Below are 10,529 nucleotides of genomic sequence, written 5' to 3'. Positions count from 1 at the left end.
AATAGCTGCCTGACGTTAATTAAATGTTAACAAACGCCCTCGTCGCCTAATTGGAACTGTTGCCTATTATCCTTACTTCCCGACGCGGAGAATGACTTCCAAGCTTGAGAACAACACTTCAGACTTTTTATTCAGAATTCTTCAAACTAAGTAGTTTCGTATCCTTTGTTAGTACGTTACGTGTGTAGGAATATTTTCTTCCATTTTAATGAAGTCAAAGTAAACAAAAATACCATATACAATACAAGATACTGCGCCTAAATCCTAAACGTCTTTTGGCAGCAAAACAACATCAATCTCACAAAAGACTTCTTCATACATAGTATCTACCTACCTAGCCTAGCTTGTATATACTTATCTAATAGGTAATAAAACATAGATGCAAAAACAAAACTGGTAGTACAACAGTTACCTACCAAAGTAGCTCCTAAGTAGGTCACTTCTAAGTAGGTCCACTTTACTCGACAAATCAAATATATTTTTTGGAAACAAATTAAAATTTGAGCAATGATACTTATTCTCTCTCTTTTCGATTTTATTGAATTAACAATCAAGTGATGATCCACAAAATTTACTATAAGTACCTACATTAGTCAGATTTTATATACAAGTAATAATAATGAACTAATGATATTAATATCCGGTCAAATGACGTGATAATTGTCCTTCATTTTTAATAGTTGTCAAATCGCACTTTTAAATTTCAAAGCTACCTATACTTTATATTCCACCTTTCTGCTTAATGAATAAAGTAAATCTTACAATTAGATAAATATTTTAACATGCAAACCAGAATCACAATTCCAACGTTAAATTAATCTATCAAAACGAGACATTTATTCCACAAATCCATTTTATTAGTACATGCATAAAGCTAACAGGGATACTAGGAAGACGTATAGTACATAACTACTAGGAAGAAGTTCGCTTAGCGTTAATTAAAGTGGGGATTAATTCGAGGGGCCCATTACCAGATAGCCACCGTCTCGTCTTGTGAATTTAATCTAAAGTAACAAACTTGACGGTCAGTAGGTAGTGTAAGGTAGGTAGGGCAAAGAAGTTGAACTGGGTTCATTTTGGAATGATATAATTTCTACAATTTTTATCGACGGTTTTAAGCAAATTTACAACCGAATAAATTCGATCTATCGATGCGTTCGGTCGAAGTTTTGTGTAGTTGATTTTTTGTACATGCAGATTCAGAAAAATGGAGAAAACTGATGAAGTGAACTTCAATTCCATGAGAATCGGACCCCAGAGGGCGAAGTACATTATTGTAACTACAGGTTTCATCAATTTATTCCATACAACTCAATGTGCATCCAATTTATTCCATACAACTCAATGTGAGCATTTTTCTACATACCTATTATCCCAAATAACAAGACAAGAATAGGGTGTAGTAGGTTACTGCACATTTATCCCGCCATAATACAGCAATGTATGTTAGGTACACAAAAGCTTTGCCGCCGTTTGCTATGTCAATTAAAACGTTTATTTTAGAGTACTTTAATAATCCTTTCATTATGTAAGCATTCGTTTGTGAAAATATACAACAATGTAGCATATTCGGGTGCCGAAATATTAGGAAATATCGTTTTCCAAAGTTAGAAAACTTCAAATCTATGGGAAACCGTCACACGCTGCAAAATTCGAGTCATTAAATGGTCAAAAATATGCTCGGAACACTTCACACTTACGACTTATGAAAATATGGACTTCATATAGGTAAGGATTTCAATCAAAATCAATTATATCAGTTTATCACCACAGTTGACCAAATAATGCAGAACATAACCTAAAATAGTGTTATTATTTTCAGGATTATCCACTAAATCCTTCCTTTTTCCTTTAAACTTGCACTACGATTGCGTAGAAGATATTTTTGTTCCTAAATCTGCAACATTATTGAAAATTGGCGCTTTTTGCCTCCATTGGCAATGTTTGAGTACCTTAGTTGTACCAGTAGCGCCATCTGCGCTGTGCTTTGCGTAATGTGCCCTATTAATCATATTAATTTGATTATGGAGGTTCATGTTTTTGTTTTTTTTAAGAATAAGATATTAAGAAACGGATTGTTGTCCAACCTTGTTAGTTCATGTCGCAGTCGCAGTCTTTTGGCGCACAAGCTTTTAGAACGAACATTTTTGGAACATTTTTGATAATCATATTCAAATTCAAATTCAAATCATTTATTCAGAAATTAGACCTTCACAGGCACTTTTTCTCGTCAATCTTTATATTTATAGTTATTTCTCACAAGCTACAAACTACTGGCATTTCGGAACGACCACTGCTGAGAAGAAATGCCGAAAGAAACTCATTTGAACAGTGTTGGTCCCTATCATGCCAGATCGGCTTACCATTATTGTTTCTTACAATGTTTTTTTTTTCTTTCTAATAATATATAAAAGTACATAATGTACATAGTCAAAAGGTATATCAAAACAGGTTATGATTGTGTTCCGAGTGCTGATTATAATATATATATATATATATATATATATATATATATATATATATATATATATATATATATATATATATATCGATGTGAAACACAATTAACTTACATGAAAATATATGAGAAACGAGATGACCAGTTCCCTCTGGCAGCACCCGTTCACGAGTTGACGCATGGGACAGCCATCGCGTAGCTCAACCATAATAGAGGGAACCTCACGACCCGGCCCACGACGCCACCACCAGATTGACCATTTGAGTGAGCATGACACACTCATGATTCCCATGACTTCATAATTACAATTCTTATTCGTCGAAATAGAAGTATAATTCAGACACTTGAAGATCACAAATCACGTACATGTTTTACAAATAAAATTTAAATGCCATACGAATTATTATAACAAAAATAAAAATTATGAATAAAATAATAAAAAACAGTAAAATAAAAATTAGGAGATCATGTGTGGAGTGGCAAAGTTGTCGGGAGGATCCAAGCGTTTTTATCAGTCAAATAGGCGTTAATTGTGTAATACGCTTTATCCATTAAATTTTTCTTAACATAAGTTTTAAATAAAATTTTTCATTGGCAGATTAATAGCCTCTGCAGGGAGTTTATTGAATAATTTTACACTTTGACCCACGAAAGACCGCCGAACCTTTTTAAGCCTGAATCTGTTCATACAAAGTTTGTGCTTATTTCTTAATTTAGTATCACCTAATGTTGATTTCCCTGCTTTTTATCGACTTTTATTTAATTAATTAAATGAATTGATTAATTAATAATAATAATATTTACAAATACTAATTATTTTGCAACTTATCCTGGGACTGGTTGAGAGTCTAAACCTAACTTTTGTTGACACATAAATAGGTAGGTATATAGGAAGTATTGATTTTTAGATGTTAATGGACGAAAACGAGTGATACTTAATATAATGTTCCTCATCATGTGCCCGATTTTACAATGCCCAAGGGTAAGGAGGCTTGAAAATAATTTATTATTATTCCGTTAGTCTTTAGGTTTTATTTATATTTGTGTATCTCTTTGCTTTGATGTTGCTGGCGGGAACTAGCAGAAATATGATGCTAGTAAGAAAACACTATAACCAACATAATAAAATAAAGAAAAATAAAATTTTAAAAATGGCTTTGTAGTTTGCTTTGTAGGTACCGTCACTGTCATTTATACTGGCTGACATCAGCTGTCAAGCAGACAATCTGGTTAGAAATTCAAGATTCAATTTCTTTGATTTTGCCATATCAAATGAAAGATTTTTCAATAATTTATTTTGAAACGAAGTGATTTCTGGAAAAATAGTCATAGATTGTACAGTTACATATATAATATATTTAATAAAAAATATTTTAATAATTAAAACTATATGCTGTAATCTTGCTTCTCAAATGCATTTGCAAGTGAACGTATTTTAGTTGATCTTGTTTATAGTAAATAACTATTCCATATTAATCTCTCAGATTAATATAAAATTGTAGATCTATATCATGGCTCAATTCCGCCCAGCTGGACTTTCGGATGACGATTCAGATAGCGACGACTATGGATTTTACGAAAAACCGGTAATAATGACTTTCAAAATATCTGCTAATGTAATATAGATATCAATATCTACTAATATATTAAGACCTTTTGTGACCAGCAAAAATGATGATTACCTACTTACTTTACATCATATTATTTCAGTCAAGGGACTACTTTATCCAGGAAAACCCAAAGAAGACTTTAGAAGTAAAACTACAAGATGCTATAATAAATGCAAATATTGATGAAGTTGAAAACATTGTCACATATGGTAATTTCTGTTCTCTTTATTTTTCTGTAATATTTATTTATTAACTTTAAATTAGCAATGGCATGTAAATAAAAAAAAGAAAGCATGCAACAAGTTGTATGCTTTTTTCAAGTGATTTTAATAAATAAATAATAAATAAATATATTAGGACAAATCACACAGATTGAGCTAGCCCCAAAGTAAGTTCGAGACTTGTGTTATGGGATACTCTAACTCAACGATACTATATTTTATAAATAGATACATATATAAATAGACATCCAAGACCCGGGCCAATCAGAAAAAGATCATTTTCCATCATGACCCGACCGGGGATCGAACCCGGGACCTCTCGGTTCAGTGGCAAGAACTTTACCACTGCGCCACCGAGGTCGTCATTTTCAATTTTACTTGTAGTAAAAATTCAACTAGGGTGAAGAAAACATTAATTTAGGGTGTTGTACATGTTCATAGGTTGTTTTGACGACTTCTTATCTATTTTTCTTGCTCAGTAGTATAAAAAGAAATAAAGCTGCATTACAGATGCTCTGCTCTCCCCATATATTTCATCAGCACAAAAAGCTTTCAGTATCATATATTATTGAATTTGAATATCAATTATTAAAATAAAGAAAGTAAATAAACTTATACTAAATGGACATAAATACAAAATAAAATATTCAATTATTGACTGCTTGAATACTCTATGGAAATTTTGTCGTCTTTTTCAGATCTAAACAACAGAGTAAATTTAAAGTTAGATAGTGGATGGACTCCTCTAATGCATGCCTGTTTCCATGCCCATGATAAAATTGTAGATTTCTTATTAGAACGAGGTGCTGATCCAAATCTTCATGCAGGTATTCTTATTTTTTTATCACTAATTAGGTACTTAAGAATTTAATATAAGGTAGACTGCCTATGTGTGTGTAAATCATAATATTAGGATCATTATCCTATACTTATTTTAAATTTATATGTTGTTCGTTACGGTAATAATAGGTAGTTAAAATAAAAGACTTTCAAGCTAAAAATTAGATAATTATATTTTTCTTTTTTCTTACAAATTGGTAGATTGGTAAACAGAAACCGAAAGACAGGAAAAAACAATAGAAAAAACTAGATTTGTAGTGTGCGCACAGGAATCAAATTTAAATTGTCGTGTTCGATAATCATTGGATGTGGCGCGAGGGGTCGCGGGCGGGATGTGCCTAGTTTTGTGGTGTACTGGCGTAGACATATGTATAGATAAAATAAATTAGCTTTCTGGCTTCACTCTGGTAAAACTGAAATAAATGATACCCCTGAACCTTTCTCAAGAATCACTTTGTCTATTGGTGAAAACCATACAAAAATCTGTCTGGTAGTTTTTGAATTTATTGTGTTCATACAGACAGACTTATTTTTATAGCATGTAAGGATATGATTATTTTACATAGTAGTTAGTGATTTTATCACAATTCTTTTTTGATTTTCCAAATAAAAATGTTAAAATGCTGATAACACTATTTCAGATTCAGTTACACCTATAATGGCTGTGTGTTCTAACAGTAGTGCCAACAATGACACTATATATCATGTAATATGCAGCCTTATTGAAAATAAATGTCTGCTCAATGTTGGGGACAAATATGGTCAAACACCATTGATGAGAGCTATTAGCAGTGGCAGAGTTGCAGTGGTTCAGAAACTCTTAGATGAAGGTGTCAACATAGAAATGCGGGACCAGCAAGGTTGGACGGTAAGTAAGAAAGATTACTACAGATCAAGAATTGGAGGAGGCATTGGTCTTCCTTATGGATGGATAAGGATATCATTAATTTATTGATCTTTAAGTTTATACAACTACTTAATAGAATCGGACGTCAAATGATGAAAGATATGTTCCATCAAAACACACAGACAGAATTATAATGTAAATTTTTTACATATTTATTTTTTATAGGCAGTTTTTTGGGCAGCTCATCATAATCAACCGGAAATACTTGAACTGCTTATAGCTCACAAGGCGAGGCTGACAGAAGTAGATAAGTACAGTAGAACACCTATTGAGATCGCCATGTCACATGACTATCAGAATATAGTCGATATATTAAATAAATATCTGAAGACAGATGAGGAACTTGAAGAAACTAAAAGCATTGTAAGTTTGAATAGTCAAATGCGGTCTTGGCACGATTATTATCCGGGTGTCACCACAGAAGACAGGTGAATTTGTTGTTTCATTTTGTAATAAATATTTCCCGACACCGGCTTCGCCGCATCCCAGTTATTTAACAATTATTATAGAATCCGCAATCTTCCGCCGCATCAGTCGTTTCGTAATAAACTAATCCTGAATAGGTCACGGGGATAACAATTCTAATATATTTGCATGAAGTTTTGATTGACTTATAAAATCAAGTTTTGATTGGCTTATAAAAATAAGTGTCTGGCCTTTTGCATGTGGTAGAGAAATTAATTTACTACGGCCAAGCCCCAGGTGAAAGTTTGATATATCTTTATTATGTACCTGAACATGTGTGTTGACAACAAATGTTTGTTTGAAAAAGTTAATGTGGCTTATTTAAGTTTACTTTGCACTCAATCTATGACTATGTTGGTAAATTAAAATACGGGTCACTACGCGTTATATCAATGTATTTTTTATGTATTATGCCAATTTCTCGCGTGAGTTTTAATTCAATAATGTTGTTTCTTACAGATTAACCTATGTATGTGAAATTCCTCATTTACTCTATGGAATGAGCTGTGAAAGTCTAGGCACCCTTATTGAAAGCAGTGGTATGAATCTCCGCGAATTTCTGTTGATGGAAGAAGACAAAATGATAAATTTAGGAATAGAAATGCCATATGAAAGACAAAGACTGAAAATAGGTTTGAAAAAATTCCATTTAAGAGGATGGAGATTGAATGCAGTTGCGGGCTTATATGCTAGAAAATTTGAGAACTATAGGTTGGTTTTGTTTTACATCTCACACATGCTTTTTAACTAATTTTGAAAATAATAATAAGTAAAATTCTGGAATTGAACCGAAATTGCAGTTAAGCATGACATGATCTCGACTACTGTTTGATTCTATTTTTTCATCGTATTATTTTGAATGTTATTTTATTGACAAGCACGAATATTTGCACATTCTGTAATAATGTATTCGACCCAGTGGCGCCATCATTTCGTAGTAATACTTACGTATTAATTAAAAGCAAAATCTTATTCATAAAGAAATCAAAACTTATTTTAGTTCAAATATGTCTCATCATTATAAATATAGAAATGAAACGACTTAACAAAAATTGTTCTGTCTGATGATCATTTTCTGTTGAGGTATAAAAAGCAAAGATTTGGAACACCTGATGCAGACTTATGATGGTCCAGCTAAACTATAGGAAATATAGAAATGACGCCTTAACAAACGTTTTTCAGTCTGATGAGCATCTTCTTTGTAGGTATATGTTACGCTTTGTCTGTACAGTTAAATTTCTCTAATCATTTTGACCCCTTACGAAAAATTGTTTGGCCTCGCGAACGAAGTCGCGGGCATCAGCTAGTTCAATATAAAGTATTGTAAAGTAAGATAGGAACAAACCATGTTATATGAATAAGACGGAAAGATGAAAATTACATTATTTATCTAAAGTTTAGACAGCTACATTTTATAAATCAGAGAGCTTTTTACAAAAGAGCTACTACTTTTTACGAAAGTTTTACAAATTCATTTTACGATGTGTAGGAACTTGACTTTTAGGATGCAATATTTAGATACATTACGAATAAATAATTATTTTCAAATAAACACCCACAGGGCTTAATTATGGCTTAATGTTATGGCTACAATATATATTAAAATATTAAATAATATCTCATTTCTATTTCAGTGTATTGGACTGTCTGACTGCACTAGGAACACATATGCAACAAGTTTACATTTTGGAGGCAACCCTTCAATATGCTCTGCGCGATTACAATAGGAATAAAAATCAAATAAAATTTGAACCACCTGACTCGCCTCTCATATTGAGAATGAAAACTGGCACGAAGAAACTGGTTTCTCAAATAAATAATCTTAGAAGCGAAATAAAAAATATGAAGGGTATTCTTGTTAAGGTAAATTAGGTCCACCTAATATCCAATGTAACTCCATTAGCGGAATTGGCTACTTGACTAATATCAGATTTTTAATTCCACAGAAATCTGACACTTTGCCAACATTGAAACAGCTGAATTAAGAATGGAAAACATAATCATTAGAATTTTACGTTTTGATTAAATTTAGAAATATAATGATTATTTTAAAATAAAGATCATATAAATATAATGTAAAAAAACAGAAGGTTACATATCTTTTCTGGAGTGTCGAAAAATGACACTTGTCAATTCCATACAATTATCAGGGATGAGGTAAAAATCTAACTAATGAATAGAGATCAGTGAGTTGATCCCTCTATCTTGACGCTCACAATAAAATATATATTTAAATAACCAAATACAAAATTATCAAATGTCACTTTAATTTATTAGTTTTATAACGTGTTTTATTCTCATAAAAGTGTAATATTAGAAATGCTTTTTGACTCAAAATTACGTTATTACTAGTTTTTAGGATTCTGTAGCCAAATAGCAAAAACGGAACCCTTATAGATTCGTCACGTCTGTCCGTCTGTATGTTACAGCCACTTTTTGCCATTAGAAAAAAATACTGATATGGCTGACTAGTTGGAAAGAAGCCAATTCGAATTTGAATCACACAATTCTATTGTTTTTATCATATACATTTCCAGTCTTGAAATAACTTAGATTTCTAGAATTAAAATACATAAAGAAACAATTTTAAAATGAAGCAATTTTATTTATAGCATGCATATTTCATAATTTTGTTTGTTACCTCTTCACCTTTATCTACTCAAACCAATCTTCTTGAAATTTGCATATATGTAATTTGAAGTACGGAGAAGGACATATTATCATCCCGAAAAAAACTGCCCCTGTGAGAAATACACGCGGCTCCTAAGCTAGTTTTAAAATAAATATTTCTATTGTTTGGAAATACTTTTGACTGTGAAATTACTGACATCAACGCTTCATTGGTTTGGAAAAAATATCCAACTTGTTAGCATTCTCCTACTATAAGGGTTAATCAAGCTGAGTATTATCTGATTTGCACTAGAGACCCAAAAGATTTTGAAAATGGAATGGATTTTAAGCTTGTACATATATTTTGTTCCAGATAAGCAAAGCCAACCCGCCGCCGGCTGACCTTATTAAGGAGAAGCCCCTTTTTGAAGTGGCTCTCGGGTATGTTACCGATGTCCTGGTCATCTGTTCCATTGGAGCCCTCATTTACCACTCGAGGAATTATCTGGCTCGCGTGACTAGCAAGTAGATAGTTATTCCAATACAATTTGTTGTTTCTTTTCATTGATTTCGTGTTTTAATGGTCATTCACATGATCTGTAATTCTAACTACCCGTGGTATACTAACAACCCGTGGTATTCTTTCTTAATTGGAAGCAGGGAGATGCAATATGGGAGCAATGTTTAAATATACGGTCAACATTATATATGCTTAGTGACGGTTCATCCAGACGGACACAATCACAACATTATGATTTTGGCACACAATGATGTGTGATATATTTGTGATTTCCAGCTAAACTCATGAGCCGGATAAAATGTTTACTTATCGCCTGTTATTGGTCGGTTTGGAAGTGAAAATTGGGTCTGGTTTATTTTTGTATATTTACATCATGCAACAGTGTAGTCTCAATAAAAAGGAGCGATGCATTCACTCGGCTTAAATTAGCGTTAGGTCATCATTCTATTCACACCCATGGCTCAGATCATAAATCCTGTGTAACCTGCATGCAGAATGCACTCTGACGCAACTAATACCTACATTGTAAATTAATACTGTCGCTCACTAATTCTAATGTTCCGACCTTGCCGTATATTTGATTTAGTTGGCATTGACGGAGTTTATGCCAGCTCTGTTAATTAATCTTTGTCCGTTAAATTATGCTCATTAACTGTGATCGAATAGAACGAAGATATTTGCTTGCTTATTTACTTATATGGCGGAATCCTGTTCGTACATTCTTACAATTAAAATTGAATATAGTTATCCTTCTGAAGAGAAACGATCACCATAAACTATGAAAGCTTACAATAAATTCCGCAAATGTTATTTAAAATTATTAATGTTTCAAATCTTTCTTCTATCGCGATTATATTATTACTACTTACTCTGTAGTTTGGTCGTAGTGTTGTGTTTC

General features: G+C 32.3%; 1 protein-coding gene across 3 annotated transcripts; it reads left to right on the top strand.

Moving 5' to 3' along the window:
• Positions 1-3,646: 3,646 nt before the first annotated feature.
• Positions 3,647-9,679, top strand: Gasz (gasz). 3 transcript variants are annotated; one of them, XM_053744364.1, is made up of 9 exons: positions 3,647-3,687; positions 3,961-4,044; positions 4,169-4,277; positions 4,988-5,116; positions 5,771-5,997; positions 6,202-6,464; positions 6,961-7,212; positions 8,136-8,364; positions 9,485-9,679. In XM_053744364.1, exons 2-9 carry the CDS (start codon positions 3,970-3,972, stop codon positions 9,638-9,640), a joined length of 1,440 nt encoding a protein of 479 aa, XP_053600339.1. In that variant the 5' UTR covers positions 3,647-3,687; positions 3,961-3,969; the 3' UTR covers positions 9,641-9,679. The 3 variants fall into 3 exon arrangements, 2 of the variants coding, with proteins under 2 accessions (XP_053600339.1, XP_053600341.1); XM_053744366.1 differs by having other exon boundaries at positions 3,683-3,793; XR_010369862.1 differs by lacking the exon at positions 3,647-3,687 and adding an exon at positions 8,448-8,658 and having other exon boundaries at positions 3,694-4,044.
• The last annotated feature ends 850 nt before the right edge of the window (positions 9,680-10,529 follow it).

Source organism: Plodia interpunctella, chromosome 4 (genome assembly GCF_027563975.2).
Source record: "Plodia interpunctella isolate USDA-ARS_2022_Savannah chromosome 4, ilPloInte3.2, whole genome shotgun sequence".
Lineage (NCBI taxonomy): Eukaryota > Metazoa > Arthropoda > Insecta > Lepidoptera > Pyralidae > Plodia > Plodia interpunctella.
Note: the sequence above shows the minus strand (reverse complement) of the source record. Positions and strands in the feature narration are given on the sequence as shown.

Bases quoted from the DNA above. Each gene is read 5' to 3' on its own strand.
- Gasz (XM_053744364.1), top strand. From the start codon at position 3,970: ATGGCTCAATTCCGCCCAGCTGGACTTTCGGATGACGATTCAGATAGC. The intron at 4,045-4,168 runs GTAATAATGACT...ATATTATTTCAG, and splicing joins ATGGATTTTACGAAAAACCG to TCAAGGGACTACTTTATCCA. The intron at 6,465-6,960 runs GTGAATTTGTTG...TGTTTCTTACAG, and splicing joins GGTGTCACCACAGAAGACAG to ATTAACCTATGTATGTGAAA.